General features: G+C 44.5%; 1 protein-coding gene and 1 long non-coding RNA gene across 2 annotated transcripts in view; both read left to right on the forward strand.

The window, feature by feature from the left end:
* LOC306917452 overlaps positions 1 to 9,835 on the forward strand; it is a 97,656-nt gene extending 87,821 nt beyond the window's left edge. The window contains exon 3 of the long non-coding RNA XR_013789182.1: positions 9,609 to 9,835. This is a non-coding gene — a long non-coding RNA (uncharacterized lncRNA). The remainder of the gene's footprint in view (positions 1 to 9,608) is intronic.
* Positions 9,836 to 9,904: 69 nt separating this feature from the next.
* Positions 9,905 to 18,729, forward strand: part of nlgn4xa (neuroligin 4 X-linked a) — a 144,932-nt gene continuing 136,107 nt past the window's right edge. Inside the window, exon 1 of the mRNA XM_079495515.1 lies at positions 9,905 to 10,768. Within this exon, the coding sequence (XP_079351641.1) occupies positions 10,297 to 10,768 (472 nt within the window). The 5' untranslated portion in view covers positions 9,905 to 10,296. The remainder of the gene's footprint in view (positions 10,769 to 18,729) is intronic.

An 18,729-nucleotide genomic window follows, 5' to 3' on the forward strand; every position in this document is an offset into this window, starting at 1 on the left:
AATTATTTTGTTTCTTCCTCTTCAAAACCTTTAAATTTGTCAAGGTCCCCCCTGGGCGCTCTAAAAACATCAAACTGAAATTAAACAAACAATAAGCAATCATTCGAACCTCCATCGTATCATTCTGCCATGTCCGCTAGTTATCACAGACATGGGAGACTTGAAAACACGATCAAAGCTAAAATCGAATGACACATCAATGATGACCAACAAACTAATTTTGAACCATAATTGCAGTCCGCCCTCACCACTCATAATTGGAAAGCTAGAATACAATTAAGGCTCAAATAGAAACACAACATCCGTCGTGATTCATCAAAACAAAATATGAAAACACAAAATCATACCAAATAATACAGTAATACATATTTTTTCTTTTTTTCTCCAAAGTTTGATGCAAATCCCACGTCGATGGTCCACGCGCTTTAGACTTTCTTTTTTTTTCGACTAAAATATAAACGCAGATGAATCCTGGCTCTGGACGGCCATGAACATCCCAAGGGACGTGTAATCAACAAGAATGTGGAACGATGATCTTCATTTCGAACGAATACTCCCCATCCATGTAGCTTTGCATATTTCTGAGCAATCAGAAAGCTGGGTGACTAAAAGACTGTATACCAGCTTTAGACACAGATGACGTGCAGCATGTAGAAGTGACCTGGTGATTTGAACTGAAGATTGATGTCGTCTGACACCTGGTGCAGACGTCCGTACTCCATAGATGACGTAGTATCGGCAACGAAATCTTCTGGTTAACCGCTTAGCAGCTGTAGGATGCCCTGTAGATGTTGACCACTGTTGTGTAGAGGAGAGCAGAACTCTCCTTCGGCACAGGTGTCAATATTGACATGATGTCGGATGTCCACTGGTACACTGGCATACTCCAAACTGGGTCACTGCAACTGTTTTTTCTCCGTCATCCTCCTGTTTAGAAATATGAACTAACTCCACACCAAGATTTAGAGTAGACATTCTTTTGCAAAACACAACCATGCATTGAAATATTTGGTTCACACATGTTAGTATTGACTACTCAGTGTTACTTACAAAGTCCTAAAAAAGATTATCCACTCATATTAAAATCAAATTGTTCCTTGTACTCTCTTGTCTCGCCAACTCCTGATAAATTTAACAATGTAGACTCATTTTTCGTTTGCCTTATTAATGCAATGGTCGTTTCTTGAACAACCAGATTACTTCTATACATGAATAATGCATCCTAAATTAGACTGCACATTTGTTGACAATAGTCATTTCTCCAAGCAATTATAAGCCACAATAAGTTTAAAACTCATTGCATGTTCCCTCTAAACAAAAGTAATTTATCGTGACACTCTGACTCCTCATAAGATGTTATACATTTTTAAAGAATTTAATCAAACTGCATTGAGTGCAATCTGAAAAAATACCCCTCATTATCAATTTGACCTTTATCTGATTAACCAATACCCTCCCCCCTTCTGACACTCAAAATAGAGTGACAGAATTTACACAATACTGATTGTGTCAAAACGTCATAACAGCTTCCTGCCACATGTACATGTACATGTCCAATGTCCATGTCCTTTTACGCCAAACCGTAGCCTACCGAAAAGCATAAACCACGAACACCCATACCAATGCCGAGACAGAAGGAAGGAAACAGAAAGTATTCAGAAATTGCACACTCCAAACAGGGGGAAAAAATCGTTAACCTGTCATGCCGTCGCCAGTCTTCTTTTTTTTTTTTTTTTTCCAGCCAACAGTCGCCACCACATCACCAGGAAAGAGGTTGTTCTCTCATAGAGTCCAAAGTCAATGGAAGCACCTCAAAAATAAAATTAAAAAATAAAATAAAACTGTTGCATCCCGCGCAAAATAGGACAGACTCACTGTGACACTCGTTGACGGGCTGCAGTGATGAGAGTCCTTGTGACAGCCGAACTTCACTGCGGGTCACGTGACGGTGAAGGCCGCGGAGGACAGCTTCGCATCGACAGAGCGGACCCAAGTCCCCACCGCCGTACCGGTAAACCCTGGCCCTGGCCAGGTGGCATGGAAACGGCAGGCACCCTGAGAAAAAGGCTCTAGTGGCACCAAACCCGTCACAGTTCCTTGCAAAATGATTCAAACTACCACAAGTAAAACAACCAGAAAAAAATACGTGGGGGGCCTCGAGAAATCCCCCTGGATTGGATAGTAGCAACCGGCTTGGTGAAGCAACCGGCAGGCACCCTGTGGTCCGAGTCACCGGCTTCGGTACGGCCGCGAGAGCCGCTACCTGCTGCTCCAGATGCTGTAGCTGCAGCTCTGCAATACGCCTCACAGTCTCTGCATGTTCACGCTGCTGGGCGTCCTCCTTGGCACGAAACAACTCAACATCCCAAGTCGTACACTGACCGGCAAGCCCTGTATAATCATTATCGACCATGGACGGATCGCAACCCGCCACGTCGGCCCAAGACTGATAAGCACGGTCAACGAACCTTCGTGGATGTTCCGTAGCAGTTAGGGGAGAAAAAAAATACTGGGATCAGCTGGGACCATAGAACGAGGAAAACCCACCGCACCTGGCCCCCCCGTCCGCGACATCAGACGTATCTCCCCCTTCTCCAGAACCTTCAGCACGTGTGGAATGGGTGGCCGGACTCAGAGGTGTGTTCGGAAGCGTGGACACATATGCAGGTGGAGGACTGTCACATCTATTATTCCCCCCCATACACAGCAGTCCATTTCCGGCAACCGGTACCCCCAACACCTGCTCTGCCATCGTCGTCACGTGCTGCCCAATCGATGTCGCCGTATCGTCTGAAGAACTTGAAGCCTGCTCACCAAAAACAAAAATCTCAGAGAGTGGCTGTGTGGGTAACATGTTATTCTCGGCATAGACCTTCTTGGCACAGGCCTTCTTAGCAAAGGCCATACAAATCCTTTTACCCTGTTGAAGAAACAATTTCATCACTTTCCGCTCCTCCTTCACCTCAGCCGCCAACGCTTTCTCATACTTGTGCACACGGACCCCCACGTCCCCAATGACAACCGGATAGAATATGCTTTCCCGTGGCCAACACCGATCATCTATCGGACCATGTAACTCCCATCTCCCCAGGATCGACGATAACTCGTCAATAAGCACACCATCATTGTGGAAAGAAGCTTGCTGACTAGACGAATCCATAACCAGTATTTAAGTCATTGAGTTCAGAGATATTAAATTACAATAAATGTCACGTCAACTAACCTTTACGGATGCAATTGATTTGTAATGCTCCTAAAACACCACCTCACCCAAACAGGGAACATACAGAGAACTCCAAAAGGAATTGCCAACCACTTACAGACTGTAGGCACTTGAGAACTTGTGAGCAGCTGCGTTACTGTAGGAATGTATGGTGTCACGCAAATTATGTGAAATGCAAAAAACTACTGTATATATTATACACAAGTTCAAGAACCTGTGTGAGAAATATTATAACTGACTACAAGCTTTAAACAAGAGCAAACGAAATGGACTATTTCCTTTCGAGTTGGAAAGGTAAAAAAGTACAACGTTTGAACCTAAATTTTAGCAAAAACCCCCCATAAATGAAACCCTTACACCTTACCTCGAACAGGCAGAAACACACCCCGTTCTCTGAAAGAGGACACAGGTTCTTAAAGAACCCCACACAACAGTTTTCACTGTTAAAACAATTAGTTGACAACAAAAAGAATCATGCAACAAAAATGAAACGCCACCAGTCACCACATTAATCCAGGAATTGTCCGTTAGTCAGAGAAAAGAAATGCATGCATTAAAGACCATATGCTAACTGTATCTATAACTGTATCTGTATCTATAAAACTATGAGAAAATTCGAAACAACCGAATGGTTTTCCCAAAAGGAATAGTGAAAATGAACAACCTTTAAGAGGATATTCAGGAAGCTGACCAAAATGAAACGACGAGACAACATCAAATTATGTTTACCAAATGTAATTCACTGACAATTAGCAATTTATGACCGAGACAAACATAATTTATCCCAACCGTCAATTAAGAATAGTGAAAAAAGACTTGATATTTACACAAAGAGATACTCACGTGTTTCCCTTGACAGACCCCCAAACTGAAAAATAAAATAAAACATCATTCCCATACAACACCTGTTGAAAGAAAAGAATTTAAACTACTCACCAGTAAATGTTTTTTTTTTTTTCTTCAAACTGAGCCATTCCGAAAGTACAAAACAACACTAATAGATATGTAACACTGAGTGTACCAACGGAGATATAGATAAAAGAAAGAACAAATGATCCCATTAACGACTGGCGGGCCCTGTAAAAAACAAAATTTTGCCTAAAAACAGAAACAACAACACAAATAAGTCTAAACATGTGTCCGCCCTAGTCCTGCAGTCTCAACACAAAACAAAAAGATTCTCCACGGTCACACAATAGCCGGGCTTGTAAATTGGACCAGCCAGAAAACAAACATCCATCGGGCGTACGTCCCAAATGCTATTGTACCCCCCTAAAAACCCTCCAGTCGCATGCAGAGACTACAAAACCATAAACCCATATGAAGACTAAAATAAAGCATTGAAATACTAAAAACAAAACAAAAACAAAGACAAAGACAAAACAAGACAAGCCTATCACAAATAAACAAACATCAAAGATAACCCCAACCTCATGAAGGCATAAAACTATCCTTAACCATCCCACTATCAACCACTGACATTCCTCAACTTACACACAGCCATACATCAACTCCCCTTAACTCACACACAAACACACAAACACACAAACAACCATACCCATTCAGTCATTCATCATTCAACAACCATCCACAACTTTCCCGCCGAAAATCCAAAATGGCGCCCGCGGACCCCCAGACAAACAATAGAACAAAGGAACCCACAAGACTAACATCCACACCACCACACAAACATCATACATCAACAAAACAAACGTAACCTACTCTTTACCAAACCAGACTACCAACCAAACCAGACTACCAACCAAACCAAACTACAACATATTCATAATAATCCTTTTAAAGGAAAATATTAACACAGAACCGCACAACCTTACCTCCGCCTCTCCGTAAAATCAGAGAAATAGTCACTCTCCAACCAACGCCAACCATGGAAATTCCTGAGCGACAGAAACTCCATATGACAGACTTCTGCACCAGAACACAACCAACCACAACTTTAAAAAATTAAAATGCAGATAAATGCAACGTCCCTTTAGCGCGCCGTCGACGGGTGAAACACGACAAAAGTCTAACAACCGAGTCCACGTCAAAACCCCGTCGCTCACAGGCGCATCTGCCCTAACCAACCAACCATTGTCGTAAACTAGATCCCCCACCCTGAAAGCCCCCCTTTTAGACCGAAAAAAAAGCTCCAGTAAAAATGCTCACCCAGTACTTACGCGCAAACACCCATAAAAATAATTACGACCCCACCGTTTAACACAGCGCGTCCCCGGTCGTAACCACCAGGATATTCACAAAACAAATTCACGGCTTTTCAAACAAAGCATAGACACTTATTCACCCCATTTAGACCGTGCCTAAAAAAAAATAGCAAAAAAATAATAAAACACACAGTTGTTCCGATCAGTTAAAAACGACCCCTCTTGTGTCAAATAAAGCATCGAGTCTTATGAAGGTGAACAATAAATGATTAAGTAACCCTACCATTAAATTCCTCGCCGCAGAAAACAGAAATAACACGAAATGTCCCATCACATGCAATCCCAGTCCATAATTTACGACGCTTTACGACAGCCGGCCTACGCGTGTACGGTAAACTTGTCGCAAAGAGAAACACACAGTCAAGCGTGCACCAAAACAGATGAAACATGATAAAAAAATAAACCCCTATTTAAAACGGACCACGTGATCAGTCCACGGGAAAAAATAAAAAATAAACGGACGGCAGACAAAGGAAAAAGCGCCCGGTTTGTTTCGTCGCGACCGGAAACAAACATCATTAGATCTCCCTGTGTTACACCTCCTAAGCTCCCATCGACACGACACACACTGTTTCGTTGCTCTGTTGCGGTTTAAAACCATCACAAGCAAGCTAAAACGTAACTCACCCATCGCCTATTAGACTGAAAAATCCGGTCCACTGGTTCTCATTGCCTGGAGCAAAGATATATTGCACCAAAAACACCGGGAACGGCACCACTTTGTGGAATCCTGAAGTGTGTGTGTGTCGCCTCGGACGGAGCAGGAGAAAGAACAAAGAAAAACCCGTGATGATGGTCTCATGACATCCGCATTTATTTGTTAAACACAGAAGTCAGGTCGTAACAAAACATGCATGTGGAAATTACACGCTGTGGTCTGTATCTACACCAGCCTCCGTCCCAAATTGAGTCTAGTTGATACAGCCCTGAATGTTGACATTACATGGTGTTAAATACTCAAGATTCGCCGTCCCCCAAGAAGTCCCTCCCCTCTCTGGGTATAAACTCTTCCTGACTTCTAACCAATGAGGTCTGAGCCTGACTTCCTGTTAGAGGCGGGCATTTCAAGACAAAAGGCAAGTCTCCTGGTAAACATTTGTTCCACTGGTGAAATGAGAATAACTTTTAACGGAGCATGAAATAATACCACAATAATGAATTAAAGGTACAATGAAGACAATGAAGATATAAACGGAAATATATGAACAGAACTATATGAAACTAATATAAACCTGACTATATTTAAGAAATGTATGAGCTTGATACATAACACTATGTTCCTGAAATACCCTATGTTAAGAGTACATTTTAGATTAGTACTGAATGCAAGTCTATGTATTAGTTTCCTAGCGTTTATCTTTATTCCATAATAACAGAAGAGTGTTTTAAGAAGGTAATTCCAACATAATGTTTTAAAGTCATTGTATTAGACCCAAGCCTGAAATAAGATACAGTAAAACATTTGGCCATCAGTAGGACAATAAAAGTCTTCTCTGCAGTAAAACTAGCCGTCTGTCTCGCACCTTCTGTGGGCTTCAAGGGAACTTAGAACAAAAGCATTTGCATTATCTCCTAGTGAGGTGTTGCTAGCTCAAGACATTGACAATAGCCCCTTTTGGTCATGGTAAATAGGATACTTCACTCATGGTAAATAGGAGTCGTCTAAAATCTCCACTTTGCAACTGTCCAACTTTAACATTTGTTTAGCATTGCTCAAGTAGCATATATGCTTATATGATTCATAATATACCACACTCTTTTAGAGAATGTTCTGTAAAACTCTTCCATGAAACCTGAAACTTCTCTTCACTGTCGAGCAGAGACCTCGACAGTTTCATTTTACACTCTCGAGTGTAAAATGTATAAGGGTCCATTTGGTTACCAAGTATTGTGGTCGGCTGGACTAGAAGTGGTATTTAAGATATATAATTAAGATATGTTTCAATGTTGGGTGGGTAAAAGGTACTACTCACCCAACCCTTTTACCCACCCAACATTGAAACATATCTTAATTACGTCACCATCAACAGCCAATTATAACCACGCCTACCATACATACACCACTTTCGGTCCACAGTATACTACTTTCAAGTTACATACATGTATAGATACATACGTTACCTTTTACCCACCCAACACTTCTGGTCCATTCGGCTGGACCAGAAGTGGTATGTAGGTATGGTAGGCGTGGTTATAATTGGCTGTTGATGGTGACGTAATTAAGCTATGTTTCAATGTTGGGAATGGGTGGGTAAAAGCAACTTTATTGGTTGTTGATGGTGACGGTTAAGATAGGTTAAGATAGGTTTCAGGTTACATACATGTATACATACATACGTTACCTTTTACCGACCCAACATTGAAACATATCTTAATTACGTCACCATCAACAGCCAATTATAACCACGCCTACCATACATACATACATACATACATACATACATACATACAACTTTCGGTCCAGCCGACCACAGTATACTACTTTCAAGTTACATGCATGTGTAGACCTTTTACCCACCCACTCTGTCGAGTGCCAACTTGTGTGTTGCACACAAGTAGGCCATAAATGGATCTGCTACTTTTGCTGCTTTTGAATTTGAATCCTGAAAAGTAACAGTTTTGGACGTAATGAGGTTTCCGCCCGTCAAGGACGATTATGCAGAAGTCGCTCGTGTGATTTGAAGCCCACGACTCTGCAGTATAGCTTCGTTCATTTTGCACCTCGGTACTTTCTGCACTGGCTGATTTAATCACTCTAGTCGACTACACCTACAGTGTATGTACTGTATATATGGTTGCTGTCATACTGCATGTCCAAATGCATTACTTCTCAGGAGGTGGGGAATTAAAAAAAAAAGCCTGTGTTCCGGTGGATGATCCAATGTAGTTATTATAGTCAGAAGCTCTTGTTAATCCTTTTTTATTGGTTAAATATTTATGGTTTCGCCACAGGACTCGATTTCCACCGTTTAAATCATTCCTCATGTGAGATGTAACCGCACACATCACCCGGTGCTCAATCTGCCACGGTTTAATCTGCATGCGCACACACATACACGCACGCACAAACACGTACACGCACAGATGCAGGGATGGATCAGCTCCTGGTTTTTTTTCTGTTGTTTTTTTTGCCTGAATGGTGGACCACAATGGAAGGCTTTTTTGTGTCTTAGTCCATTTGGCGTTTTTTAAAAATGATGTCATTTTCTGTAATTTTCTTAAACTGCCAATAAAGTATTATATCTATCTATATCTATAATGCAAATCACACCCAGGTGACTTTAGCACAGCTAATTAAGGATCAAAGCTAGCCTGAATTTTAATTTGGTTTCACTCCATTATTTAGTCCATTATTTAGTCGCGTGCGTGCGTGCGAGCACGTGCGGCGCTGACTGCTTGTGCCCATGGAGTACTGAGAGACCATGTTGTATAGAGAAGACATGTATGTGGTAAATGTAACCTTAACTGCACCTGTAATGGTTTTTTGTCCTTATGTGCTTTCTACTCACGTGGACACCGTTAAAATGTGCGTTTCGTTCATGCGTTTGAGTGAGTGTGTGTGTGCGGTCGCGCTCGCCCGTGTGCATGCATGTTTGCTGTACCATCCTGCTGTAATCAGTTGCAGCTTTGTGTTGAAATCTGTGGCAGGTGTTCATGTTAGATCGAGACAGACATACAGTACCGTACATGCATACATGTATACGCACGCACGCACGCACGCACAAACACGCAGAGTCACTTTTAGAAGTGTCAGACACCGCGTATAATAAATGGGATCAAATGAGGAGTCCGTAGCCTGGATATCAAACCGAAGGTCCTTGAAATAAAAAATCACACCTGTGGTCTCACCTGTGTGAAATGAGGGGCGCTCTGGTCATCGTACATCAATTTATGTTGCAAATCTTTAGACGTATGGGGACAAAAGCTTTTGGGGCTAGCGCATCTGTACATCATCTCATGAACAACTGCATTTATGTGATTGGTTGGTTAAATTTACGTCATATTTGGCAGACATTTGACCTATTTTCTCCTTTCATTGTCAATGGCAAATATTGACGTGTGGAGACAAAAGCTGTATATATAGAAGGGGCTAGCTAGCGCCCCTCAAAAATGAGAATCACTGTTTTAATCACTTCTGTTTTCTCTCTTTGGGTTTCCAGGATATCCCATGAAGCTGGCTCGTTCCCCGGATAACCCCACATCGTCTCCGGCCGCCACCTCCTGCTTCCGAGTCGCCAACGAGGACAACAACGGGAGTTCCCTTAATTTCAACGGCTGCCACAACGACCCCCGTTCACCACCGACGCAGGCTCTCGGGATGATGGGGGCTGCTGAAGAGCAAGCTGCTGCGTTCGGCCGGGTGTCAGGGTGCCAGCGTGTGGCCTGAGGAGGAGTATAGCGGGTGGGGGGAGGAGGCTGTAAAAGGGGTGGGGGTGGGGCGGCGGGTGGGCTCAGGTCGCGGTGGTGAGCACGGATCGTTAACCTACGACCTCTTGGGGCATACCGGGACGCAGTGTTGCCAGATGTACGATAATTATCATATTTGTACGATCATTTTGACCTCTGTACGATGTACAGTCAATAATTCCAAAAATGCCCCAATGTACGATAATTTTGCCATATCACAAAAAATGCGCGGGAATTTGCTAAATTCCCTGGCTGCTGATTCGCTGTGGCTTTTCCAAAATAAGCCAGTAAATCAGCAAATCTGATCCTAGATCTATACTCAAATGAGGTTGTTTCTTACACTAAATACATATTTTACACCAGTGATAAACGATACATTTAAGCCTCTGGTACAATAAATTCAACATTTCCCATCTGGCAACACTATCGGGACAGGATAATATGTCTCTACGGGAAGCCCCTTCGTGGCGTGCCTCGGTGGGCCGGGCCAACCTTCTATTTTTCTGGATAACATCGTGTCTCGCGGCGGTCTGCTCGGCCGCCACCCAGACCGGCCAGCAGACGGCGGCGCCGCAGCCCGTGGTCACCACCAACTACGGCAAGCTGCGCGGCGTCAAGGTGACGCTGCCCAACGAGATCCTGGGCCCCGTGGAGCAGTACCTGGGCGTCCCGTACGCCATGGCGCCCACGGGCGAGCGCCGCTTCCAGCCGCCGGAGCCGCCCACATCGTGGCCGGGCATCCGCAACGCCACGGCGTTCGCCGCCGTCTGCCCGCAGTTCCTGGAGGACCGCTTCCTGCTCAACGACATGCTGCCCGTGTGGTTCACCGCCAACCTGGACACGGTGGTAACCTACATGCAGGAGCAGAGCGAGGACTGTCTGTACCTGAACATCTATGTCCCCACGGAGGACGGTAGGTCCACCCTCTTTCTCTTTTTAACTGTCCTCTGTTCTAACGTTTCCTCCTTATAGGTCACACGTCTACATCAACAAGTGACTCGGGTAGCTGTCGGTAGAGCAGTCGTCTTACAAACACAAGGTCATGGGTACGATCCCGGGCGCCGCCTATACTCGGCATATGAGTGGACAAGTCGTGCGGTATTACTGGCAGCTGATGGCTGATGGCTCAGCATTCCATCTGCCAGCGGCCTAGCGCATTCTAATGGGGATAGACTCCGGCCTACTTACTTCGTTTGGTACATACATTCCTGTTGTGTTGTGCTAATGAATCATTGTAGCAAGGAGTGAATTAGCCGCGGACTGTGACTGGCCTTTATTTTGGCAGAGGGCCTCTTTTGGTACTTTATGAAAGATGTTCCTGGGGATTTGGGGATTTGTGGGGAAGGGTGTGTCCGGATTACATAATCAAGATACGACTGCGGTTCCGTAGCAGCATCTAGCATTTAATTAATTTTGCAGTTCCTTTCCTTTTACCACTTTTAACTTGTGAGTCGGAGTTGTGTGGACTGCCCTTTTCCTTCGGTGTCGTGCACCAGATCTACAAGCTCACGGTGCGTCGCCGCGGGACACGCTGTGAGCTTGCAGATTGGCTATTTTCGGCATGCGATACCGGTGAGCGAGTGAAGAGTAATGGGGCTTTGAACGTGACCTTTTGTGACCGACTGCAGAGTGCCTGCTGTGATTGCACACAGAGCTTATGATGGTGTGTGCTGCGGAGCAGTAAAGTGCTGCGGAGAGTGCGCTGATGGAGGATATGAAAAAACAGAAAACTTTTGAGAGCATGAACAAGGTTCTGTTGCTGTGTGCGTGGGTGTTGTGTGTGTTCCAAGGCTGTCTCTATATTGTTACACACTGCGCAAACACCCCATTTAAGTAGAGTAGGTTTTACTCTTCGTTCTACTTGTTAAATGGTGCATTTATATAGTGCTTTTACCCAAAGCGCTTTACATAGATGTTACATAGATTGTGCATTACACACACACACATTCATACACTGATGGCGGTGGAAATCATGCAAGGCACCAACCTGCACATCGGGAGCGATTAGCGGTTCAGCGTCTTGTGCAAGGACACTTGGGGGAGACCGGAATCGAACTGGGAAACTCACGTAAGTCACGTTCCCATCGGGCTGCCCTACCGGACACTCTACCCGTGACCCACTGCCGTCCCTGTGTACGGCACTTTATCGGTCTGCCCGTCCGTCCGTGTCTTGTAACACCTTCTGTCTTATAAGGACCTTGTGTGTGAGTCTTATGTCTAAACTCATATACATAACCTGCCACTTCATTATGAGGCGCGGGCTCGCTCTTTTTCCAGGACGGGAAACTGGGGCTGGAGCCGTGACCGAGTCTCCCTTTTCCACCATAAGAACATTGGTTATAGTTGTTCCGTTCTAGATTCCGGCGGCTATTTTTTAAATTCCAGTTCCAAACCAACTTTCAGGTTTCTGAACCAATTAATTAACAGTGGAAACACTCTATAGGCCTCCAAGGAAATCAAAAACGGGTTGTTAACACATTTAACTATGAAACCTTGCGTCTTTTTGTCATGTCACTCACAATCCCCATACATTTTTGTCACTCAATTTGTCACGTCACATCATATATTGTGCCCAGGTCTCGTGACATCACTATGACATCATCAGGGATGATAGTAAAATCCCCATACATGGGGAAAGCCCCCATATATTATGCCCAGGTCTCGTGACATCACTATGACATCATCAGGGATGATAGTAAATCTGGGATCATATCATAGTAAATGCGACTTGCTGTCGCAATTAAGCCCATATATGGAGATGTCATCAATATTAGCATATTAGGATATTGGTCAGAACCTGTTGAAATTCCATATGTTGATCCTTCCCCATCCATCCTTCCTCTTCGATGTCTCCCTTTTGACTGATACCTGTCCATTTAAACTCTAGACGGGCCTGCCCCAAAGTTATTTGTGCAGCCACGCCTGGCAGCCGACGAAAACTAGAGTTCTCAACAATCCCGAAAATGAAGGCTCCCGGCCCTACCTGTGCCCTCATCAAACCCTGTACACTCAATACACTGCCACCGCTGACGGTTGTGTCATCTTAAAGCGTCATCCTCTTCACCATGTCAGAGGGAAACCTCTTAAAAGTGATACAAAAACGGAAAATGAAACGTCTAAAACAAAAGGTGGGTTTAGCGTGTTTAACAGGGAAAGACAATGGTAAAAAGAGGGGTTTAGCGTGTTCTACAGGGACAGCCACCCTGGCTCTGAGGTGGGCTGGGCGTGATGATTACGTGACGACCCAGTGTCTTGCAATAGCAGCAGCAGCTCCGGGTCCTAAATTTAGATTGAGCTCCTTTGAGTACTGTTACCAACAGGGTAGATTAAAGAGACACTGAAAGGGGGGATAATCTCACACAATCCCACTGTATCCCAGATCAGGAAGTCCATTCATTCTCACTCGTCCAACAATAGCTGCTTATTGTTTTGCTCATGGCACGGGACGGACCGGTGTAACTAACAAGGCTGACCTTTTGACCCCATAAGTACAATGCACTACTAGGACACTGGTGCCCTCACAGTGGGTCGAGACCCATTTGTGGGTCGCGGGCACATATTTATGGATGGAATAAAAGAGAAAATGTTAATGAATTACATTAATTACAAAGCAACTGTTTAATAAGTAGGCCTGGTGAAAATAGCAAATCTACAATGTTCGTCGATCTTCTATTTTCACTAGCTTGGGAGCTGGGGAGTCTTTTGGGTCTAGAGCTTGCCATTGTGGGAACCACTGCATTTGGAGGATGACGATATGGGGGGTAAACCTTGTATCTCTGTTATTTAAATTTGTATGTGTTTTATTTCCGTTTCGTAATGCCTAACTTCATCATACTACAGTGTGTCTCACAATGTGTTGCGTTGTGTCGTGTTGCAATGCTTGTAGATCGGCTACGTTTGGCTATTTTAGATTTGTGAAAGTGAAAGGAAAGGAAACATTGAACCGATGAAAGGTGAGCTAATTTAGTCACAAAAGCTTTTGACTAAATAATAAATAGTTTATATATATATATATATATATATGAAAAGTGCGAATTTTGGACATATAGGTCTCCTGCCGACAGTGACGATGTGTTATGCGATGCATGGTGGCTCCTTTGTCTTGCCGTAGAACGGCTGCTGCCGACATCAAAAGCAATTCAATGCAAAATAAAATGAGTTTATTATCAGCGAGTCTCTCGCGCACAGCCAGACGATCAGAGATCTCCGTCTATACCGATGTGTCTGGGCTGGGGAAATCAAAATTCAATGATGGAGCGGAGAGAGAAAACCTCCGCCTACTGCTTTTTATGGGAATCAAATTAAATCACTGTCCCAATATGAGATTGGGAGGTCGAGGTTCAATCCCCCGACAAAATGGGACCCGATGCCTCCCTGCTTGGCCCATATACGTTGAGTTTAATTGCCGGCATTAGGTGAACTCCTATGCTAATACTGCTTTTATGCTAATAAAAAGTATATGCCTGATCTTGGGGAACGTATACTCGAGGGTGCCACATTATATGCGAGGCGAGGACATTCATTAGTGTTGGCTACATTACATTTTCAAGCCTTTATTTATTGCTGAGCGAAGACATCACGTGGTAATATTAGAATAGTAATGGTGCTCTGTAGTAGAGGAATTCGTCAGGATCCCGACCGTGCTGCTCTGCCTGTCATCCTCGTGTCCTCAGGAGGAGGCTGGCCTTTTCACAGAAACCGCTGTAATGTCAAGAGTATCCTGGCAGCCACGGATCAGCGGGAGGGATTTATAGTTTTACAGTAGGCCTGTGGTCAGCAGGGCAGCTTAATGTCCGAGGTGACCCGGCCTGGTCTGTGACTGTCTGTGTGGCCTCTCCCTCTGTGTCTCTGTCTTTCTCTCTCTTCCCCCCCATCTCTCTCTCTCTGTCAGACTGTCTGTGACCACAAAGAGAGAGAGAGAGAGAGAGAGAGAGTGTGTGTGTGTGTGTGTGTGTGTGTGTGTGTGTGTGTGTGTGTGTGTGTGTGTGTGTGTGTGTGTGTGTGTGTGTGTGTGTGTGTGTGTGTGTGTGTGTGTGTGTGTGTGTGTGTGTGTGTGTGTGTGTGTGTGTGTGTGTGTGTGTGTGTGTGTGTGTGTGTGTGTGTGTGATTTGTGCCAGAGACGGCTTGAGAAATGAATAGACAGAATGGCAGGGTGAGATAAAGAAAAGATGGGTTGGTTTTTGTTTGGAAATTGGTGTGTGTGTGTGTGGGGGGGGGGGGGGGGGGGTGGAAGCCTCATGTCCAAAACTGCTCCTTTTCAGGATTAAAATTCAAAAGTAGCAGATCTGCAAGCTCGAAAGATGTTGCTCCACGCCGCTTTTCGAGCTTGCAGATCTGCCACTTTCAATGTTTTTTTTTGTGCGGCGCCGTAGCGCGATGAAGCAGTTAAAATAATACGGAGATAAGAGGTTTCTGCCCCGACGATGACGAGTAGCAGTGTTGCTAGGGCAGCAGCAGAAGCAGGCTTTATCAGCCCCTCTGCAGTGCTCCCTGGCTGGGGCGGAGGTACACACGCACACACACAGCCTGGCTGGGGCCGAGGTACACACACACACACAGCCGTATTGTTGCATTCAACAGAGGAGGAGGGGGGGGGGCTTTCCTCACCGAGACCCACAACAATAACCAGGGGGCTGCTTTGTCACGCCGTCTTCCGTTGTATTTGTACTCGGTCACGGTCCACGCACCTGCAGTGCGAGTACGGTCGCAACCCTCACCGGCATCGAGGCTTGACTGTGAGGCCTGTGGTGCTGTACCTCAGTGCTTCCCACAGACTTTTCAGGCCGCGAACCGCCCAAAATAATCACTGTGAGCTTGTGAAATAGCCGAGCGCGCAAGCTCAATTTGAGAACCACTGCACTGGTGCCGTTTGTAAAATTAGATCTTGCAGCCAAATGTTTGTTGATTGCTGGGGCGTCTGTCAAAATACGTCTTGCAGTAGCTCAATGGGCTGGCAATGTGACAGTCACTATTGCTATATACAGCCTCTCTCTGTTGAAGAAATATCTGTTAAAAAAAAAAAGAAGCTGAACACCAAATTAAAAACTCCAAACTGAGAGTGGAATTGTTCATTTTGGTGGGGGAGGGCCAGTCGTTTTCTTTCAATTGCATGTGGAGGGATGAAGAAAAATCCATTCATGTCACCGGGAGGGTTATCGTACCTCTTAATTTCAGAGGTCTTTATAATACCCCGGTGGCTCTTATTATAAATAACAAACTGTCCCTAATGAAAGCCCCTGATTCTAAACAACAAACTGTCCCTAATGAAATCTGTCAACGCTGAGAAGAACTACTAAACCACTTAGACTTCATTGACCGTGTGGTCCCCCAGGGGTCCTTACTGGGCCAAAAACAGTCGATCTACAAGCCCACGGCACACGTTCTGAGCTTGTAAATGGACATAATAGGGACGCAATATGGGTTGTTACGAGAGGAAATAACTGTACTTACGTGGATGTGTTGTGTTTTGGGGGCTTTTTCGCCTTTATTAGAGACGGGGAGAGAGTCTGCGAGTGACTTGCAACAAATCCTCCGGCGGGCTCGGGAATCGAACCCGGGACTGTCTATCATGCAATGAAAGCCTATGTGGATGTGGTGTTTGCCAGCTTGGCCATTGATCAATGTATACATTTTGACTAATGGCAGCCATAGGTCGCCAGCAATCCCCTTTGGATTTGAAGAACACATATTTCTGGCTCGGACACACGGACTGATGCATAAAATGCATTCAAAGCCAGGTGTTCTTGTGACGGGTTGTCCGTTTCCATCAGGCCATCGTTTCTCATCCATTAACGTGCTGACACTGTTTGTCAAAAGTGTAGTGAAACCCTCAGCTATGATGCTGATAGACATGACTGTTGTTACCGCCCACAAACTACACACCACAATGTGAAGCGTGTCCATTAGAGTCGCGTGGATGGAGTTTTCATCTGCATTAATCATCATCCTATTATCTGCACCAACCGCTAAGAGCTGCAAATGGGATTCTATATACAGTACGTACTTGTACAAACAATGTCACTCACCACTAGGGATGGGTATCGTTAGGATGTTTGTGTATCCGGTACCGATTCCGGTTCTGCTTATCGATTCCGGTTCTTAACGGTTCCCTATTTCGGTTCCAAAATGGTATAACATAACTTAAATAAGAGGTCAAATGTTTATTTAACAAAAAAGCTCAATGTCAATTTAAGACATGTATAATGAATAGTGTAACATCCTCTCCTACTTCTCCTAAGACATATCCAGTCGTCGTCGGCAGGGTTAAGAACTTAAATCACTCCCAGTCTCACGCCAAACTTTTATTCCTCCCTTCTTTTTTAGGGGCGCTAGCCCCTCCTATGTCCAGCTTTGAGGGTTTGTGTAAACACAAACATTGTCCTAACACAACCATTGATAATGAATGGCCAGCGTTTGTCCCAACACAAATGCCAAACATTAAATGCCATTGACAATTAATGGACAGTTTTGAGTGTTTGTGTAAACACAAACATTGCGTAAAACACACACATTGAAGACGAAGGCGAGGAAGCAAATTCTGATTGGCTGAAATGAGATGCTTTATAGGAGGGGCTAGTGCCCCTCAAAAATGGAACTGGTTCGAATAACGTGTTCCTTCCACATGCTACGTCCTACCAGGGAAACTCCCCCTTTCCGGTGATAAGGAGCGGCCTGCTCACTCATCATGCATTGACGGAAGCATGAGCTCAGTTCAGGGCTCTCCCCAGGTTGGCAGAGGGAGAGTAGCTCCCAGGATTACAGTTTAGGCAATTGGCACCGGGTGGAAGAAAATTGGTTACAAAATTGTGGGATAAGAATATAGCGAAAACAATAATGTTACCAAGACATACAGTATATTGCCAGTGTGCTCGCCTATTCTCCGTCCCTGGCAAAACATCTTTTCAAATGGGGAACTGTGGCTTTAATGTACCAATCTGAGTGTCCATGACATGAAAATGGAACAGTGCTTGATAAGCCCTGATGTGGAACAGTAGTAGTAACAGCCAGTATTGATTGTATTTATAATTTCAGAAACATGTTATGGGTTTCTGGCAGCAATCAAGTGGGAATTGCTGGAGACAAAGGAGACTATTTGATGACACCGCTGCACGGCAAAGTAAAACAAACCAGGCTTATATTAAAATGAGGTAGAAAGACACTCACAGTCAGATCTTATTCATCGTGAGAGTCTGCAACCTGCCCTTGTCTAATACATTCAACCATCAATGCTCTATCTGGCACTGGTACTGACAAGAAGTCATACACACTGTACAGTACTGTATGCACATGTGAGTGGTGATTTACCAGGTCAGGAGGGGAGAGAGAGGGAGGGAGGGAGGGAGGGAGAGAGAGAGAGAGACGGACGTGTTCAGTCAGGTGGAAACTTCATGTCCAAAACTGTTGCTTTTCAGGCCTGTCACAAGGCGTGACGGACTGATGGCCATATATGGTGGCGTGACGGAGTTACTGACAGGTTTTGCAGACCTACGGTCGCAATATCATTGCTTTTTACGCCTTTTTTTCCCTCCCCAATCTAGTCATTGTGCTAATCAGGCCTGAATGGGTTAATCCAGAGCGACTTACATTAAGCAATAACAAAAGCATGGCATACATCACATATATAAAAAATCACACCTGTGTGAACTGAGTGGTGTAAGGTCTTATATAGACTGATCAGCTGTGGTCTGACGTAATGAAATCACACCCGTGTGAACTGGGTGACCATAGCAACCATGCTCATTTATTTTGGTACGGACAGACAGACAGACAGACAGACACGTAAACTAACAAAGCCAGTTGTAGGAGTGGTTTACACCACTCAAAAAGTTATCATGAATCATGCGTAAACTAAGAACGTAACAGTGGAGTATCTAT

The sequence above is a fragment of the Electrona antarctica genome (genome assembly GCF_951216825.1).
Source record: "Electrona antarctica genome assembly, chromosome: 24".
In the NCBI taxonomy this organism is placed as follows: Eukaryota; Metazoa; Chordata; class Actinopteri; order Myctophiformes; family Myctophidae; genus Electrona; species Electrona antarctica.